The 20544-nt window shown below is 39.6% G+C and overlaps 2 protein-coding genes across 2 annotated transcripts; one reads left to right on the top strand and one right to left on the bottom strand.

Moving 5' to 3' along the window:
* Positions 1-5451: 5451 nt before the first annotated feature.
* On the bottom strand, positions 5452-9576 carry LOC137996552 (uncharacterized). Its single transcript, XM_068842001.1, has 6 exons — positions 9420-9576; positions 9174-9322; positions 8795-9014; positions 7291-7514; positions 6058-6257; positions 5452-5903 (listed from the first exon to the last, which is right to left on the bottom strand). The coding sequence occupies exons 1-6, from the start codon at positions 9451-9453 to the stop codon at positions 5822-5824; spliced, it is 909 nt and encodes a 302-aa protein (XP_068698102.1). The 5' UTR covers positions 9454-9576; the 3' UTR covers positions 5452-5821.
* A 1301-nt stretch (positions 9577-10877) lies between these two features.
* Positions 10878-19811, top strand: LOC137994422 (histone-lysine N-methyltransferase PRDM9-like). Its single transcript, XM_068839992.1, has 3 exons — positions 10878-11169; positions 13938-14181; positions 16710-19811. The coding sequence occupies exons 1-3, from the start codon at positions 11014-11016 to the stop codon at positions 18260-18262; spliced, it is 1953 nt and encodes a 650-aa protein (XP_068696093.1). The 5' UTR covers positions 10878-11013; the 3' UTR covers positions 18263-19811.
* The last annotated feature ends 733 nt before the right edge of the window (positions 19812-20544 follow it).

A 20544-nucleotide genomic window follows, 5' to 3' on the forward strand; every position in this document is an offset into this window, starting at 1 on the left:
CGTTATTTACCTTCACCTTCCCTGCGAGCAGTTGCTTTCTCCTACGCTTCCCGAGAGAGAAAACACAGCTGGCAACCGTTAGTTTCTTTCAGTGAGCTGCCATCCGGCATCAAGGACGAATAAATTAATGAGTTAGTAAACTTGTTTTCACGCTTCCACATGCGTTCAGCTATGTAGCTGCTGTGTTTGGGCAATCCTGCTGTGTAGTGAACAAGGGGACAAATTCCATATTTTTCCCCACAAAATATGACAAAGTGATGTCAAATGCATCACGTTGGGCGTGATGTACTTGGCACATGCTGAATGGAAAATCTAACGGTTGCTTGCAATGGTTTCCCTCAGGAAGGGTAGGAGAAACCAACTGCTAGCAGGGTAACCTTCACGTTCATTTAAGAAGCAAGTCAAGCTGGTGAGGTACAGTAAATCACTTCAAATTTTTGCTTTTGCCGCACAGTAAGATAACAGTTTTTCCCAAAAAAAATGGAGTTGAACTCCAAGTTAGGGACACTTGACCCATTGACTCTGGATGGTTCCCCATTGATAAGTAAAATCGTCTGGCGTTAGACAGAGTAAAATACTCGCTGGTTTAGGCCGGTTTGGGTGTTAAAGGGTTAAGTTGTCTGGCACACCAACATGTCCTGACATCTACATACATGTCCAATACTCGGACATAATGAGATTCCTGGTACGTCACAATAGACATCACAAAGTGTCACAAAGTGTCCCGCTCTTTAAGTCTCGCAAAACTGTTACTATTTTTTTGAGGATTAAGGTTGGGGGACACTTTGTGATGTCTATTGTGATGTGCCATGAATCTCATTATGTCGGAGTATTGGACAACCCTCGACATCTAGTGCAAACTGCTTTGGTTATGGGTCTATCCTTCTTATTAATCCTCCCAAGTTCCAGGGACGAAATTAATCAATGACGGATCTGTGGCACCAAAGGGTTCATCTGATCATGCTCTGTGCACCAATAATAGATGTACATAGTAGCATCTGTTTGTCCTTGCACTGAAAGAGCTTCTCAGCTAGCTAAAATGAAGCATTCCTATTAGATGAGACTGACTTGTCATCATCATCATCATCATCATCATCATCACTGCTATTATTATTATTGATTTCTTATTGATAGGTCATTGACCACTATGAAAATCCAAGGAATGTTGGATCAATGGACAAGGATGATATTAATGTTGGAACTGGACTCGTTGGAGCTCCAGCTTGTGGGGATGTCATGAAACTTCAGGTTTGTTGTGATGTTGTCAAATTCATGTAGGCTGGCTTGAAAATTTATCACCTTGTGCACTCATTTCACACTCTCCATAATTTTAGCATTGAAGGATTGGCACTCGTCTCTGTATGATTAGGTTTACCATGTTGGTGGGTAGGGACTACACTGTAATATTTTTTTTTGTTCAGTTTATGCGGTTGCAGTATTTTTGGACATTTCAAATTCAAAGTCAATGTATTATGTCCATCACTTGGACATTTTTTGAAAATTGTCCTTTATGTTCATCTTGATTTTTAATCTCATAAGATACAGGTTTTAAGGACGGTGCCTACTAATTAAAGATATTTTTTCCCTGGTGTGTGGTTATGCAGGAAATGTGGATCTTAACAAGTGTTATTGAAATCCAAAAAGAAAATTGGGGGTAACCACGCATTTTTCAAAGATAATTGATGAATAATATTTGTAAAAAGCTTCAAAATACAAAGCAATGTATGGCGTTCTTTCTCAAATTGAAGCTTAATTATCTATCAAAAATGCATGGTTACCCCCAATGTTCTTTTTGGATACCAAGATAACTTACTAAGATCTACTTTCTCTGGATAGTTTTAAACCGCGCAAAATTATCCCTGTATTAGTAAGCATCACCAATAGGAAATCCGAGTATCTTGAGATGCGCAGAACGTATGCGCAATAACAATAGTAGGCACTGTCCTTATATGTTCATATAATTAGCTTTAAGTACTTGATCACAGTGTCCCCAGTTAGCTACCAAGCTAAATGCTTAAGACACTAGAATGAAGGTTTTGTTGTTTTTGTTGTTGTTGTTGATCTTGTAAAAACGACCTTTATTAGATTTTGTTTATTTTTATTTTTGCATTGCAATTTTCTCAAATCGATATTTCTTCCAGATAAAAGTTGATGAAAATGGAAAAATTGTTGATGCAAAGTTCAAGACATTCGGATGTGGTTCTGCCATTGCATCCAGCTCTCTTGCCACAGAATGGGTCAAAGGAAAATCAGTGAGCTTTTATTTCCTCTTTGCATTTTTTTTTTGGTTTGTTAATTTTTTTTAGTCTGGTCAGTCATTGCAGGCATCACCACAACCTTGTTGTCTTTCAGATCTCCGTAAGTAGCTAAATGAACTTGGTTGGCTTTTACAGAAACAAGTGTTATTTTAAATATCATTATCTTGCAGGTTGAGGATGCAAAAAAGGTAAAGAACCAAGAAATTGCAAAAGAATTGTCTCTTCCTCCTGTCAAGCTCCATTGTTCAAGTAAGTTCCCATTTTATTTTGAGTCTTTTAAATATGTTGCTGACTACATGTACCATTGGATATCCAGTAAACTCCAAAAAGGTGATATGGGTTTGGATACGTGCTGTATTTTAATTGCCACCAATGTTCAGTATGTTCACCTGACGTTTTCAGTTTGCACGCAACTTCTCTTTGTTGTTCATCCCCAAAAGCAGGTATTGATGGTTTGTGCGCTAAAAAAGTCATTGAAATTTAGGAATCAGTTTTGTCATAGTTTCCTGACCGCCATGAAATGCACAAACTGCTCCTTCACGCCGTGCAGAAAGCTATAATCTTAGACATTTCAAACAAAAAATGAAGACCACCCCTCCCCCCAATTTCAATGATAAAAAAAGTGGGGGGGGGGGGGGCTTCAACTTGCGCATAAATTCATCATTGATTTTAGCGGGAGGGGGGTGCTAAATTTTCATTTTATTTTGTCCAAGATTGTAAGTCAGTGCAGTAAAAAAATGCCAAAGCTTTCCCTCAATTTTTGTCCTTTTGTCCCAATTCTATAATATATTGTTTATTTCATCCAAGGGTAAAAGTTAAGAATCCAACGCGTCAGCCAACATGTCAGCCAACACACCACCAACACACTACCAACACGTTGGTCGAAATACTTACTCTTTAGAATTTTATTTCTTTCAGTTGGAAGCAAGAACAACTTCATAAGGAACGATGAAAACGTGATAGGCAAATAGCCTCCATTTTTAAAATGAAACACTAGTACCGCGGTCTTCTCAATGTTTTGGCAAGGGTCGGTTACCAAAGCGGGGATTTTGTTGCAAGTCACCCGACATGCTTATTTTTTTCCGTTCATTATAAAGGATTGGGAAGTTTAAACTCTATTGATCATTGACTTTTTAATATCTGAGTAGATGACAGTTCCAGGTTGGATATGTGTAGTGATGAGACGATGAACAAGGGTCTCTCTAGTTCGGTCGGGAACACAGAAGAGCAGCACCTTCTGCAATCCTCGCTTTACTATATATAAATAGCTGATAAAGATGAAGTCTCAGGCAATTATCTCGGGCAACGTGTTTGCCAGAGTGAAAACTGGGTTCTAATAACACTTGTCGTAATGGGAACTGGGTTCTAATATCACGAAATACAAGATGGCGGACAAAATTAAATTTCTTATTTTCATATCGTAGTGAAAGTTTTCCGTCGAAGACATTTCCGTTCAGTTTGAAAAAGGTACGGTTAGGTTTTCAACAGTTCAATAAGGCCCAAATGAGTCACCGACACATCTTATACGTTATAAGATTAAACAGCGGCCCACGCGTCGACCGACAGTCAACCGACGTGTTGGTGGGATCGGATTCTTAACTTTACCCCATCTAAGGGCAAGTCAGTGCTTACTTAAATTGCCATGTATTGCTTGAGAAAACTCACCCATCATCTTGATTAACCTAACTGAAGCTGAATTTTTCAGTGCTTGCAGAGGATGCCATTAAAGCGGCATTGAGTGACTATAAAGTAAAGCAAGAATCGCTCCACAAGAAAGAATGAATGTACAACAGTTTTACTGATAAATCAGGATTGAAGTAATTGATCCAATCCAGCAGAGTATCAAGTGTGTACATTCAGATGTGTTAAAACAGACGTCTTTCATAAAGTTTTAGTTTAAACCAGCTGTATGAATGATTTTCCACTGGGCATGTTATCAAGGCTGTATGTGCCAAGGTTTCTGCACAGTCGTAAGTTCTGTAAAAGTATATGCTTACTCTGTAATCAGATGTGAGAAAGCTAAATGGAATCAATAAACCTGCTGTCATTGTTAACATTAATAACCCAGCCATGTGTAAAATTATTAATTAACCTATTGACTCCAAAACTGTCACCAGTGATGAGCAAAAACATTTATTAAAGCCTCGCTCTGAGGAGTCAATGGGTTAACTTAACTACCCAATTTTTTAATTAGAGAACAAAAGAAATTTAGACACTGAATGAAGTAATTTATTTCCTTGGAGAGCAAAGTTAATATTAGCTTGCAAAAAGGTTTGCACTCGGGAATGACATTATCTTGATGCAATTGGTTCCTCTGCAAGAGTGTAGTCCTAAACAAGAATGGTTTGACTGATGTTTCCACAACCAGAGTAGAAGTCATCTTCAGAGTCGAGTCAAACTCAATTAAGGTTAACGTAGTGTTTCATAACGTTATGTCAAGTCTATTGAGATGTATTTTTCAGTGACCTAGCCTTTGTAGGCTCAAAACTGACATGTTGTGCAAGGGATGAAATATGTTTTGGGATTTGATCTTGAATTTATTTACATTGGTTAATTTACATTGGTTATTTACATTGGTTAACAGAATTCATTAAAATTAATAACGGCAAAAATGAATATTTTGTTTTTCCTTCAGCCTCATTGACTTCTCCAGGTTGTACCAATAAAATTTTATGTAATTAAATTATTCATTGGGACAGTAAATAATAATCAGCTTGTAATAAAGAAATCCCATTTTCACATAAAAGTGGTCCATGGGTTTTTTTTAGCAGTACTAGTACTGCACAAGTTGAATTGAGAAATATTGTGTCAAGTCCTGTCAGGTTATGTTTCTCTGATGTGTTCTCGTTGTTTTTGGAAACAAACTTTTAAAATGCATTCTTGTATTGTACATGTATATGTCAGGATGGACTTTTCATTTTTTCCTTTGGATTTGAGGGGTTGTTTTCATGGAAACGTTATATAAAAAATTGTTGCACACAAGTATTAGCAGTTTAAATTATGGCATATTGCGTGTCTCCACTGTGCCCAGACAAAATTCCTATAGTGGTCTAGACTGCAAGCAGTCTCTCTTTTGCTCTAGAATCATTGAAACGGATGCATACATTAAACTTTTAATAGTGCATGCGGTATTTGCAACCAGCACTTTCAGCCATTTTGAAGTGTTTGTTTGTTTCAATGATTTAGAGCAAAAGAGAGACTGCTCACAGTCTAGTAGTGGTCATATTTCAATACAAATGGATTGCCCCCAGTTAAAATAGCCTTCAGCACTAGGTCATCAAAGAGAACACAATTTCACCACAAACTGTTCACATCCTAAATGATAAAAGTCAAACATGTCCCTGTGTATGCTGCTTTTCACAAGCAAGGGTATTGCAGTGTTTTTCCCCTCACTACCCTTGTTAAAAAAAATTGTGGGATGTTGAAGAACCGAGGCACCCTTTCCAAGGGATAGGGTACAGGGTTTCCCTAGTTGTGGTCTCAAGTCTTCTCTTCTGAGGCTACATAAACCAAAACAGCCAGAGTCAAGAAGAGTTTGCCAAGTGCTGGAACCGGTACATGATTCAAGGAGCAAAACCTAGCAGTCCAACATCCACCAATTTTTTTATCTTTGCTTTGGTATCAGCAGCAGCATTTCGTGCTTCACTGTAGAGTGAAAATCAAAGAAAATTAATATGACAGTGGACTGGCTTTATTACTGCACTACCAATTTTTTTCAACTGCTTTAAATATCCCTCAAATATCCTCTTACAGGAAAATAACTCAAAAGGTCTACATTTGGTAGATTAGTAATACTTACAGTTGAGCAGCATCTGAATTAGTTTTCATCAGAGTCAATAATTTCTGTATTTGATGGTCTTGAAGAACTTTCATCACCTCAGGGTCTGATAGTATCTGGTGCATTTTGGCTTCATCCTCAGAGGAGGCAGACACTGGATCTTGTTGCCTTGAAGTACTGCTTTCTGTCAACCCAGTGTTTTCTGCTTCAGTAGTTGTTTTCTATATAAAGGTGGCAGATGCATGTGATGAAGCCATTAACAAAAATAATCCCCAATAAAAATTGTTTGCACACACCCTCATCCAAAGACATGTTTCTTTAAGGAGACAATGGAAGACGTATAAGAATAAGAAAAAGGCCTTGTTGGTGGCAGCCGTTTTATTATTCTTTTGTCCTTGTGCAATCTACTGGGCCCGGTTGTTCAAAAGCGGGTTAAATCCTAGCCCCGGGTTAAATTGCCTTAACTAGAGGTTAAATTTTAATCGCAGGTTTGTTGCATAGTTCAAACATCGGTTAACACTAACCTTGGGTTAAACGGTGGGTTAAATTTAACCCACCGAGCGAGCAGGGTTAAATTGTTCAACTCCGGTTAAATCAGGAATAAACAGCGTTTATAACATCGGCGATTTTTTTCCACATTTTACTTTTTTTCTGATTGGTGACAGCAAAAGGTTTTCTTCAACTCTTTCCGTCAAAACGGCAATTTCTGAAGTGCTAAAATTTTGTTTTTGAGCTTTGCGTGAGATAGCTGAGGAAGCCATTTTGCAGAGCTCGCAACTTGCTCACCATGGCAACGTGGTACGAATACTTTATTATGAGATGCTAACCTCGGGTTAAACGCGCTTAACCCGAAGTTAGCTAACCAGTCCTCTAACTGCGCTTCGAACAACGCAATTTTAACAGCGAGTTAACAAACTCACGGTTAGGAAATTTAACCTCCGTTTAGGCCTAACAGAGATTAGTTTGACCTGTCTTTTGAACAACTGGGCCCTGAAGTCTACCGAGTCAAACTTAAGATCAAACATTTAAAAATGATGGGTGCATGTTGGCAACATTGTGGGTGGGGTGGTGGGTGGGGCTGGGCACATACAGTTTGAATTTTGTGCAATTTTTGCTTTATGTGTATGAAAGGAGTCACAAGTGCAAGAGTGTCCCAAGAATTTAGTCCATGATTGCTGCTCAGATTTTTCTCAAAACAGGGGCAAAGCTTACCCTACAACCTATCCCTTGTGAAGGTAACAAAGGTTTTCTCACCACTCCTGCAGATGACTGGCCAAGTGTGGTGAAGTGTTCCCCTAATATTCCACTAAGTTCCTGTAAAGCCTTTTGCATTTCTGGCTTGCTGCCGAGCATGGACATTGCTTTCATAGGATCTGCTTGAACTTGAGACAGAGCAGCAGTGAACTCTGGATCCATCAGTAGTTTGGCAAGGAATGGGCTTGCCTCTATTTTCTTCAACAAATTATCAGTGATCCATTCTAAATTTGACATAAATAAATTTTTAAACAATTTTGTAGGGTCTTTGGCTGCTTACAGGTAATCCTTGACTTGCTAAAATGTTTTGTTTAACTTAACACCAATTATAATTATAATTATAATGATAATAATAAATTGTAAATGACATGGATAAAATGGCACTGAGAGTTCACTGGAAGGTAAGAGTGAAATTTGACCTTCAAAGTGGAAAGAGAGGTGGTGTGAACACAAAATGTTGCCTGTGATTGAGATTGTCAAATTGGTAAGGAACAACAGGCCAGACATCATCCTTGTTCTCAAGAAGGAACACAAGTTGACTATGGTTGGTAAAGCTGTGCCTGATCGGAAAGTTATAGCAGGAGAGGAGGAGAAAATCAGCAAGTACCAGGACCACCTTGCATCTCAAGAGCAAGATGTGTACCAAATACAAGTAAAAGTGGTGCCCTTAGTGACAGCCTGGTGCATGCAATCAAAGTTGGGAATACCAAACCCAAATCTTACCAGTGGTCAGCTGGCACAATTGCAAGAAAATTCAGCATCCTAGCCACTGGACCACAATGCCTCACAATAAAGCAATTTAAAGAGATACAATATAAGAATCCTGAGAAGCCTTAGAAGTTTCAAATTATCTAAACTCTGACTTTTTCTCAGCAAGAAAGATATACAAGATATTTTGAATTTGAGTAAGAGTTTTGATTGTGGACTTAACTCATAATAATTCACCACTGACTGATTATAAGGACCCCCCCCCCCTCCCCTTTCCTCCAGTCTAACACCAGACGATTTACTTGTCAATGGGTCAACTGACTCCTGAACCCCCCATTCCCCCCCCCCCCCTCCTTTCCCCCATTGATGAGTAAAATCGGCTTGCGTTAGACAGAGTAAAATCTTCTGGTGTTAGACATAGTAAAATCTAAAAGTCTCACTCCCAGGAGTTCAGGTCTTTGATGTAGCGGTTGTTAATTCACTTTGTGTCACTTGTCTGAATTTTAGAAAGGTCTTGTGTCGGTGCTTTGTCATTGTTTCACGTTGCTGTCTGAAATTTAAAGAGAGGATGTCATTTGTTGCGATTTCACTTTAAGTGCTGTCGCTACTTTTAAGGCCATGTTGATTGTCAGAATTTACCCTGGCAGAGCCTCATGCAAGATTGAGAGCATTTTACCAAGCCATTCATAACCATAAAGAAATGTTGGAATATTACTAATGTCTGCCCTGCAACTGAAATGTTGTAAATAAAGTTTTAAAAATCACGGTATTAATGTGTAATAATCATATTCATAACCTTTGTTCTCTAAGTTTGACTTCATTGCCTCCTGAACTTCAGGTATCTCCATTCCTCTGTTCTTTTCTATTGGATTCTTTGGTTTTAAAACAGGTATGTCATTGTCATTCCTTAAAGATCTTGATGAAAGGGAAGGTTTTCCTCTTGTGACTTTTGGATTGTTCAAGAAGCCTTTTTTAAATCCTCCAAAGGTATTTCCCCTTTGTGTCGACTTCTGCTCCTGGAAAAAAAAAGGAACTGCTGGAAAAGACCAAAAGCTTGTTGTTGTTGAAAAAAAAAGGAAGTGGAACAATTATGTTATCAATATTCATAAAACAACCTCCAAATATGGAGCGCAAGTAACCACACCTGGACTTAAAAAACATCATAATTATATTACCTTGGAAACGGATGTCTGAAACGTTTTTACTTGTTCGTCACTCTTTAATGATGACTCCATTACCAAACTCTGATGTACATGTGAACCTTCGTTTCGTAATATTTTGATTTGGTCAATCATTTCTGACAGATCTTCCAAGGGAGGAACATCTGATAAAACCAATAAGAGTGAAAAATAATAATTATTGGATTGTTTATGCCGTCTTCAGTTACAAAAGATTTTGTTGAACAAGGATGATATTCTTACCGTCTCCATCGCCGAGCGAGGAGGCTCTAGCCATTTAACTTAACTAAAGAATGTGATAATAAAGCCTATCCAAGAAAAATAGACATTTCAAAACTTATATAAAGAGAAAACACAATGTTTAGCCATTCCTGACGTGTCAGTTGTTGTCAGGCGTTACCCTAATTAACCGCGAGAGACTAAGGCTGAAAGACTTGAATGTTTTTTCTCTAATAGCCTCTAATATCTTGGGCCCACAGGACCAACGATTCGGCAAGTTATCACATTTTGAAATACGCGCAAATCTACTCGAAATGTATGCCCGCTGAAAACAGGAGATTTCTCTTTGAAACGCTTAACAATCAACATTTTTTGTATCATTATTATTTTTACGTGTTTAAGCGATCTTTCACCTGCCACTCAGACTCATCTACTGTGTGCAAATAGGAGGAATGGATTTCCGAAATTCTCAAAAAGTATATACTCGCTTATCAGGCTTTATCTTACTAGTTCCATTTATATTTACACTCAAATGACAATTTGAAGTTAATGAAAAATAATGCTTTTACATAGTCAGTCTTTAAAAATGTACGCTAGAGGAAAACTTGGGTTGCATTCTTCCTACCGTGCTCACCTAGTTTTTTAGTTACCAATTAAATCAGTGTTACTTATTTTTATTGATCAGCTGTGTATCTCGAGGTGTTGCCAAAATAATTTTCATTTCTGTTATCTAATTTGTTAACAAGGTAGTTTTTTTACATATCAAAGTGAAGCAATATCAACTCTTTGATCGAATCAGTTGTGCCTCGGGCGCGCCGATCGACGAATTCCCACGAATGTTCCCGGCAACGAGTAAACCGCGACCAGCTTACGTTTGAAAGGTCAGATTCCATGCAAGTCCATAAAGGGTCAATTTTTTGCACTTAAGTTTGTGAAATAAATACGAAGTCAAAAACAGGACGAAAACGTTAAAAATCTAACCGATTCGTTTTTCATTTTTAATGAGAATCAATATTGCCACGGCGTTCATGGGAAATTCAAAACCTGAGGAACATTTCTTATACTTGAGAATTTAAACATATGGATTTTAAATGTTCTAAGATACCTTAAAATCAGGAAATATCTGAAACTAGCCTTTGAATAAGCTAGAGACAAAAGACTTCCTCAATAGGCTACCCCATACAGCGGAAAACAGGTTGCAATTTAGTTTAATTAATAACTGGATGGTTTTTCCTTGAATCATTTGGACTCTACAGATGCCTGTTTTCGACATGTATTTAAAAGCCTTCTAGTGGCAATAATAGACACTTTTGAAGAAATGAGGAACAAAGGTATTTTATCTAAACAACGTATTAAAAGACTAAAACCTATTAAATCTGCAGATGCTAAACAGACACGCGTTCCCACACTCCCGCGTAAAAATAAAAACATTCGCCAAGTGTCAACATATTGTCAGTTCTTTTCTATCTTCTGCAACGAAACTGGAGTGCAATCTTTCTCCGCTCAAGGAATGAGATATCTTTTATTCTATTTCTACTAGTTAGTATTTTAAAGTTACCACCGAGTACTGCTGTATCTCTCACTGAGAAGTTCTTCTGAGTTTGGGCAGATCGGGTTAATGGCGATGTCAAAAGTCATTTCGGCGAAAAACGAGTTCCGCGTATGGGTAAAGGGGTTTTTAGCGAAAAACACTTTATTTGGTCCTTTCGAAGGGGACTTGACGAGGTTGATTCAAAGAGTTCAAGTCTTAGAGACACCTCCGACTAAATTTGAGGTAAGTTACACTCACCAGTGGCACACGGTCATCTGGGCTTACCATTTTATTCAATATTTCGGGATTTCATGGCTATTTTCATGATTGTATCAGTTTCCCTCGAGGATACTACTTTTTCGTGTATAATAAAGGAAAGTCCTTATTTGCTATTTCCATATCCGTTCCGTATTTCCTATCTCCAATGATTTTCATCCAAAGTTACTAAGACTTGATCAAAAAACACAAGCCAGCTCGATACTCAGAATAATTTTTTTTTCTGTCTCCAAATGTCAAGTGTCAAAAGGTGATAAAATTAGAGTGTATCAAAGCCAGGCAGGAGTGTAAAAAGAGTCATTCAAGGCTCTGGCGTGTAATTAGTTTCTGCGCAATTCTCATCTTGTAATTTTTTTGGCTGAAGGTGTTGATGAATTAATTTAAATCCTTGCTGGGTATTACCATACAAAATAACAACACAGGACTCCGAATGATTTCATATCATAACCTGGAATGAAGACCGAGGCAAAAAATATTTATAAACAAACATAGATCAGGCTCAGTTGTTCCAAGGGTGGATAGCGCTATCCACTGGATAACTCAATTGATTTTGCGAGTGTTTATCCACTAGATAGTGATTTATCCACCTTTTGAACGACCGAGGCCAGGTAGCCAAAAATCTCACTCAATATACAGAAAACAAGGAAAATATAAACCCGTTCATGCAATTAACAAGGACCGATTCTAATTCTATCTAATAACATATGGCTCTTCCAGAATCCGGCACTCCTTCAATGTATTTTCAGGAAAATCTTTTCCATTGACTGAAATCCTTTTGTTTTCTTATATTTTGGACTGAAAGAGCGACCACCAGATTCTAGAGTCAAAACGAGTAACACTTGGGATATTCAGGGTAACGAATGATTTTGAACTCGCGCAAGCAGACTCGATTCAGCACAATTTTTTTAAGAAATCGCCTCGTATTTCGAAGAATACCTTACACAGTAGATAAACACCCTTTAAGTTACAGTCATTTGTTCATTTTCACTGAAGGAGGCCCGGTTCCTGTGCGACCTCTTCAGTTGCAAAAGATCAGATCACCAAGGTTGATCCCACACTAACCCTCCGCCATACACCAGCAGAGTATTGCCTGAGGTTGCTTCCTTAATTTAAACAACCAGGTCGTGCACCTTCTTCTTTTTCATCTGTGTGCTCCTCCTCTTCCTCCTTTTCCCATCGCCTCTTTTTTTGTGGAAAAAGATAACGAGGACTGGAGAGACAAAACAACTGACTGGATCCGAGACCCTAGACATTTTTAACTTATGATAGTCCTGCATTCAACAGAATAATATGATTCAACTTGAAAGGACAAATACAAAAGTTTGGCGTTTGAACTATAGGTTCAGTTGACATTTGTCCTATAAACGTCTAGGTCAGATAAAGTTGTTTAAAGGTGGCCCTCTCGGTACACAGTTGTAGTGAAGATGGTGAATTTTTTAACTCTTTACGTGGTTAAGAAATGAAGAAACTTTTTCAACAATTACTCGGATGTACTCGGCAATCCGAGTATGCCCGAGCGCATCCTTTCTTTCGTCTTTTGTTGCTTTTGGACTACAACTATTCGGAACTTCATAGCCAGCAATTTCTCAAATAGCCAACTTTTACTGTGATCTGATGCCTCATTTTCGGGTTACAAGGATCACAAATACCGTACAGCAAAAAGTAAATAATTCTTGAGTGGAAGGCTTTACATACAACTGATAGGTATACTTAACCGGGGCGTTATTTATTCAAAAAGCTAGATTTCGTGATAAGCTTTGCTTAAGGCGGTGGTTTTCGAACTCCGTAAAAAAATCAATGATTTCCATGGACCATTAAAATAGATCAGATGACATGCTAATATTTGAGTGTTACGGTTCGGTCGTCTATAACGTATGTTATGCAGCCAAAGAATGAAAGTCTATTTGCGAAGTTTTAATGTTGCATGTGTCAAGTTTTAATAGCCAACACACTTCAAGCTTCCTCAGACGACCTTAAAACATATGGCCTGTTCTCATGCTTTTTTCGGCTGAGGTGGCAAAAGACATTTGTGCTCAATGTGAAAGAGCTCCATCCCTTATGATAGACTCGGAGGTTTTTTGGATTTTCTTCTTAAATTAAATTGTCTTTTTTGATAAATTAGGCGCTTTTTCATCTGCTTACTGGATTCATTTAGAAGACAGTGGACACAAATAGATTATAAAATAAAATAATCGAACCATACTCTGAACACAAAAGAGCTTTAGAGATCATCCAGTAACTTAGAGCGATTTTAGGACGCTGCTACGTGGTATTGTCAGTAAACACTTTGGACCTCAAGCATTCGAAATGAACAATGGGTTTTCAAAGAAAAAACAATAGCTTTTTATGTTCTTTAATGGTGTGCGTTCTTACATTGTGGTCTATTCTTTTGCCGTACTCTTCCTAAAAAAGACATGATGGCTATCACTAAATCAGCCTGAGTTAAGATTATGCGCAGGAAATGAGCTTCGTCGATGGCTTTCCAATTCTTTAAATTAACTTCGACACACCGTTAACGGTTCCCACAGGTTCAAATTCGTGAATAACTGTCATAAAATGTGCAGTCAGAATGATATGAAATGATTACAATAACGTGGATAGCTCACTCACAGCCGTCCTTGATGAGTAAAGCTCCAAGGACTTATTTCTCGGCTCGGCGCGCATAGACTCTTACATAGCGTCCGGCTGTTGCCAAGTCATAAAAAATTCCAATGTCAGATATCTTTCTTGACCAGGATTCAGAGTGGAGAGAGTCAGTTACAGAGCACAATGCTTTGCAAGGTGACGTAACGTGGATGTATCGTGTAAATCCAGCGCGTTGTGACGAGGAACAGAATATGGAAGCGATTCGTACCCAACATGACCAAATCGTTTTCAGGACCACACAGGAGATCTCTTTTGGCGAAGAGCTTCGAGTATGGCTGGACCCGTCGTTGGAACGAGAACATGGAATATGCCATGCAGAAGAAGAATTTCAAGGTCAGTCTTGCCTAGGAAAATGTTCGATCAGAAATGTAGGAACTTCACACTTCACAGGTGATGCGACGGGTCATATCACAGGCCATTGTTTGTTAATATTGGAACAATCTTAACCCTTCATTGATATTACACTAAAAACTGCAATGCCGTGTAACAATCTATTATGTATAACGTTGGATCACGGCAAACAGTAATAAGGATAAACACAACACTGCTAGGACAGACCAAACAACGTTCACGAAGGCATTCTCTTCAAAATGAAACTACGCCTGGTCGGCCAAACCTAGCATGATCAGCGCACAAACTAGAAAGCAAACGCAGTGACAGCTGTTTCGGGCTTGTTGGCCCTCGTCAGAGCTGTCTTCGTCTGTTTTCTAGTTTGAGCGCTGATCATGCTAGGTTTGGCAGAGCGTAGTTCCATTCTGAAGAGAATGCCTTCGTGAACGCCGGTTGTTTGATCTGTCCTAACAAGAGGTGTGTTTTACGCTTATCGCTGTTTGTTTTGATCCAACGTAATGCATAGATCTTTATGCGCCGATCAAATCGAACTTCAACATTCCCTTCCCCCCGGCCCCTCCCGGGCAAACCCCGGGCATTTGACTATTTTCTGTACCTGGGGAGTGGGGAATTTGAAGGGTAAGGCCTTCCCGGGATACCGGGGTGGGGAATTAGACCTTTGCCTCGGTAGGGTCGGTAAATCGGAACCGGAAGTGACTGACGGGTTTCAAATAATTTTTAGCATAGTTAATAGAGGGTAATGGTTCTGAAACCCGACAAGTTTCTTTGTTGTAGGTGTATGAGCGCAAAACAAAAGATTGTGCACGGTCGTGGACTTTAATTTCCAACCTAAATTTTGGCATCTTTGTTTGCTCCTTTGATGTTTGCCGAGCTTCCAAACCATTCCCCTCTATTAACTATGTTTTTAGTCGCTAACAGCTATAAACACGTGTTTGGACGAGATGGAAGAGTTTACTAAGGAAGAGATGTAGCATGTGTGAGGTCTTCAAAGGTTGTGTATTATTTTTGAAATTGTGCATGAAAAGTAGTGACCACCGAGTGGACTCTTTCTTCCAGTGATTTAATTTCATTCCCAGGCATCTCACGTCCAAGGGCACTTTGAGATATGGAAACAAGTCTTTACCAGCCTCTTTTCACACGGGTGGCCATGTTGAGTCCCGGGGGACTAGAAACTTTTGTTTTTGCGCGGTAAAACTCGTTTCCAAACACATGAACTCGAGGCTCAGCCTACGAAATCTATTGTCTCTGGCCAACATAGGCCAAGAAACTAAATATTTTAAGCAATAGCCGATACAACGTAGATTTGATTTTAGTGGTGTACTATATTTCGGCTGGCCAAACCAGCTTTCTTCAGGTACAATGAGAGTTTACATTGAATTGCTTCTATGTACATTTATATATATAGTAAATGGATGCTGACGTAATACTGGGAAAAATGTGATAAAACATGGCAGTTACAACGAATTTGAATTCAAATACTAAGAGTAACGGGAAAATAACGGAAATCAGTCAAAAGAATAAACTGAAATCTAATACGTTTCTCCTCGGATATTAAGACCGTTGGGATCAATTGTCCTGCCTTTAAAAATTAAAAAAGCTTCCCTGGCCTTACGGATCGAGTCTCTTTTAGAAAATATTTTTTCGATAGGAATTAATTGCATGTCCTTGGAGATGTTGTGGGGAGAGGAGAGGAAATGTTCTGCGACTGTAGTAGGTTTGGATTTAATGTTAGCGTTATCTAAAGTGCGGCGGTGTTCATAGACCGCCGCGTGATAAGGGTCCGTTGAGGAAGCTTTTAAACAAGGCTGTGCTGAAGGAGAAAACACGTTACATCTCGCAAAAAAATGTTGCTGGAGTGTTGAAGAAGTCCAAATGTGGTTGACGCATCTTTAAGACAAGAAACTAAACCGTGCTAGAGCAGTGCAGAAAGCCCGTGAAACCAGGGAGAAAAAGAAAAAACACCCTCCTACTTAAAAAAACTGGTTCTTTGATATGTAGACAGTGCCCTAGTTAAACATGCAACCTTTGCCGTTTTTCGGAATTAGAGCAGCTTACACTTGCTTATTGGCATTGCCCGACTTAATTCAATTTCAAGTCATCTTTAATAGTTTTAGTATTAAAGTTGTGTTTTTGTAGTAGCTTAAGTCTGGTAAAAATGGCATCATCATATAAAGGGTCACGACACAGGTGTTGGCATGTTTATATACAAGCTTTATTTAAGACGACAGCAGCCGATGGCGATTATTCTTTAATAGGGGCATTTGACAGACAAATCCGACGATATGGTAGGGCATTTAAAAAACATTTTGGCCCGAGGGGGCTGAAATTCGAATGATCCAATCTTCAAAAGTTCAAATGCCGTGGGTTTTCCCTGGTGGTCAAGGAGGGGGGGTGGGGGGCGGTGTTGAAAATTCCAGTTGTTCAGCGCATTACACGGCATTGCTGTGATGCTGTGCACGTGTGATTCTGTTATTGAACCAGTCCAAATTTGCTATGATTTACCATTTCAGTGCATCAGGGCATCTGTCAGCATTGTCAAGAAAGTTATCAATTTTCCCGTGCCCTTGCTGTTCACACTGTCTTTGGCTGCAGACTATTCACATCAGGAAAAATCAAAAATCACAATTTAGCTGACATCAAAGTATCCAGTGAGTGCAACTGCTCATCACTTACAGCTCCAAAGGACATGGAACCTGTTGAGGTGAAACGTATATCTAGCAACTCGGAAACAAAAGGAAATAAGGAAGAAGAAATTGGAAATGAACTGAAGGATCCCACAAAGAGGCAGAGTCAGTTCCCTTTTCTCGACGACAATTTCCCCAAGATAAACCTACGTTATTCGGCTGCAAGCGGCCATAGTCGGATCTTGTCGAATCCCAAGCTCTTTAGACTCATTTCAAGCTTTCCACGCCCTCGTTTGCGAAAATTTATCGGTGCCAACGAACCTGAGTCACTGGCTGAGTACCATAAGCAAGAATTTAGAAAGAAGTTTCAGGGAAACGAGCATTACCTTAGAAGGCACCTTTACCGCGAAAACGTGCAGAAAAAAGGCTCTGCAAGTAGTTATCAAGGTGCGAACAAGGAAGTCAGCCAATATCCTTTGCAGAGTTTTGAAGAATACCATATCAAAGAGGAGAAGGAGGAGTTCATAAAATGTTTAAGTGAGGATTGCACGCTACCCCGTGCATTTACAACTCACGACAATTCTGGCAATGACGGAGAAGCAGATACACTAAGATATAATTGGCAGAATGAAAATTTTCTGGCAGACGATCCTCTTCATCTGAAATCACCGAACGGAACGGAAGAGACAGCTGTGAATCGTGGTCATGTTTCCTTAAATACACAAGCAACTTACAAGGAGGGCTTTTCGCAGGCGGATCACGGAGAATGCACGTGCGAAGTACATGAAGGCAACACTTGGACCCCACGAAAAATTTTATTTAAAGAGATAAGCACAGAAGATGACATCGCAATAGAAGAAAAAGAAGAGGGCTTGTTAAATGGCACCCCCAAAACACACGTTGGTGCTTTCGAAACTCAAACAGGTTTTACTAGATTTTTGTCATATTATGCAAGTCACGAATCACAAAGAGAGCGCCTATCATACCCTCACCTTCCATACCACTGCTGTTCATCGCGTGCATTTTATGCACTAAACGACAATGCCTTTCGCTACCATGAGCCCGCGTTCATTATGAATTCGATTTACCACTACTCTGCTCATCCGCGCATCCTCCCAAATCAAAACCCTCATACTTCCCAGGGTTCTACCCGTAACCAGGGTTTCAAGTGCGACTATTGTGGAAAGGTGTACTGCAGAAAATATGTGCTTAAGATCCACATGCGTACGCATACAGGATTCAAGCCACTTCGCTGCAAGGTATGCGACAAGTCTTTTAGTGATCCAAGTAATATGAAAAAACATGTAAAACTGCATGAAAGCGAGGATACCATTCATAAATGCAGATACTGTGGCAGGAACTTTGTGCGTTATAGAGGACTTCTTAATCATATCAAATCAAAACATGCTGAGCATTTTTCCATTGCTGGTACCATATGACTCGAAAGAAGAGAACAAGAAAAAAATACTATTCTTTCCGTTTACTCAGCGTGACGAGCGGTCTTAATGGCTAAGATGGTTGATAGACACTAAATTTCTGCGAACTGGAAAGCTTAAATTTGAGGAAGACTTGATGCCGATGTGTTTTGGCTACCAGGCAGAGTCACACGGATAAAATTACGGCCGCAACACGTACAAAAGGGTCTGTGTGATAATCCAGACTGCAAAAAACAATGAAGTGAATACACTATTTTGCTAAGAGCAAGTTTCTAGTGAATGCGAAGTCGTTCTAGTCCTTTGTGGGAGCTACTAACCTCTGTCCGTTTGCCCTCGCAAAAGATAGGAACGACCCAGGATCAACTAGGAACAGACTAGGAAGTTACAACTGGCCAAATATAGTCCGTAAGTGTCAATTAACAACTTCGCGCCTCGGTAAATATCCACCACCAGTCACCCAACCTCGTTCCCAGGGTCTTTCATCTCCAAACCCCAGAGGGAGGGCGAGGGAAGAAAGACCCTGGTTCAGCCTGGTCACGTGTCTTAGTGACAAACTTTCTACCTTGGGAGGGGTCCCCGATTTTCCGAATATTGCCGCCACTGGTATTTGTCATAGCCAAAACAAACGAAGCTTAAGGCGTTGGCAGCTGAAGCTTGGTTGGATCAGTCGCCATGTTTTTCAGCAATCTTCAATGTTCGATTTTGGAATGCAAAGTGCTTGGAAGCAGTTTATTTTGGTAAAGGCGTGGTTGCTGTTTTGCCTACGGAGTACAGAAAATCTATCGTTTCTCACCTATTGCCAGCGCTGTTCTTTGGTAAATTTTCCTCTCCTTTTGTGAGCTCAGGAAAGACAAATTGACGACATGGCTGCCCCTCCCTCTGGTTATTTTTTGTCATCTCCCATTTTTTGGGAGACACGTGACCAGCCTGAACCAGGGTCTTTCTTCAGGCCTCGCTCCCTCTGGGATGGGGAGATTAAAGACCTTGGGAACGAGGTTGCTAGTCACCAACACTGACTGAGGTGAATAGTTGCAAATTGTTGCTCGGAGGTGAATAGCAAAGGATATTCCGCGGAAGTTTTGTACTGTAGTCAATCAGAGCGCACCAACAACGCTATCCACTGTTGTATTATATCACTAATTGGTCGTATCAAGAGCTAGAGCGGTTTTAAATTGAGTGTCCAAAGTAATTAGCGAATTACTTTGGTTTTGCATTACTTCACTCAGTGATTGGTTCAAAGTTCTCGCGCCATTTTGTCAACCAATCAGAAGTGAAACCAAAACCAACTGTGGCTCGCGCGTGCGCATTTTCCCTCGCTTTGTGTCGGCTACGTGTAATTACTTCGAGTTTTGATTGGCCAAAGTAATTACTTTGATTTCGGTTTTACGACACTCGATTGAAACTCTCTCTAAGACAGTGTGTAAAAGTATACAAATGGTCTTCACAGCTAATTTTCGCAAGTATTGTGAATGGTTGGTCATTAAAAAGCTTTTATGGGATGGTATTTCCTGTGAAAATAAGAACATTTATTAGTTCTTCAATAAGAATTTACTCGTTCTCCCGTGACGCCAGGGGGTTTTAATGGAAGGAGTGAGGGGAGGGGGAGGGAGAAGGTAAAGAAATTTCTTTTTCGTCTCACAGCGGAGCCTGATAGGAATTCTTGAATTTCAAAGCCAACTCTCAAACTAACTCGATGAAGCATTCTGGTGGTGGGGAAAGGCACAGATGTACAATATGCCACAAGCGTGGGGCATCAATAATATTAAGATAAATATCGACTGGTACGCTGCAAGATTTGGTGGTCAGTTTTGAGTTGTGGTACGTATATTTGCTGTAACACCAACCTTATCATTGTACTTGAACTTGTCGAAAGAAAGCGCTGTCATATTGCTATTGCCTATTTTGTTACATCATTCTTCTCGTGTCGTCTTGGTGTTTATAGGCATTCCACGATTAACTGTTTACAGAGGATTCGTCCCTATGCCCGCCTGCCATTGTTGTTCTTTAATTACTTCCATAAGGTGACATTGACTCGGTGGACGCCTTTCTAATTTACATTTTCTGTTGAGGTCATCTAGTCGATTTGAGATATACAACATGTAATGAGGTTTGATTCTGCAAGGCGTAAAGATCCAGTCCAGCTTACCTCTACTGAAGATTGAGGTATGTTTTTTGTTTGAGGTAACTCATGACTCGTGCTGGCTGAACTCGTAAGAGGAGGAACCTGAATAACGTAGCTTCAGTTATCGAGTTGTTGGTTTGCCAATTGTCTTTTAAAGTACCCG

This window comes from Montipora foliosa, chromosome 3 (genome assembly GCF_036669935.1).
Source record: "Montipora foliosa isolate CH-2021 chromosome 3, ASM3666993v2, whole genome shotgun sequence".
Lineage (NCBI taxonomy): Eukaryota > Metazoa > Cnidaria > Anthozoa > Scleractinia > Acroporidae > Montipora > Montipora foliosa.

Coding starts and splice junctions, on each gene's coding strand:
- LOC137996552 (XM_068842001.1), bottom strand. CDS start 9,453: ATGGCTAGAGCCTCCTCGCTCGGCGATGGAGACG. Junction 9,015..9,173: donor TTCAGACATCCGTTTCCAAG/GTAATATAATTA, acceptor TTTTTTTTCCAG/GAGCAGAAGTCGACACAAAG. Junction 7,515..8,794: donor GTCAAACTTAGAGAACAAAG/GTTATGAATATG, acceptor TGTCAAATTTAG/AATGGATCACTGATAATTTG.
- LOC137994422 (XM_068839992.1), top strand. CDS start 11,014: ATGGCGATGTCAAAAGTCATTTCGGCGAAAAACGAGTTCCGCGTATGG. Junction 11,170..13,937: donor CACCTCCGACTAAATTTGAG/GTAAGTTACACT, acceptor TTTCTTGACCAG/GATTCAGAGTGGAGAGAGTC. Junction 14,182..16,709: donor TGCAGAAGAAGAATTTCAAG/GTCAGTCTTGCC, acceptor TTACCATTTCAG/TGCATCAGGGCATCTGTCAG.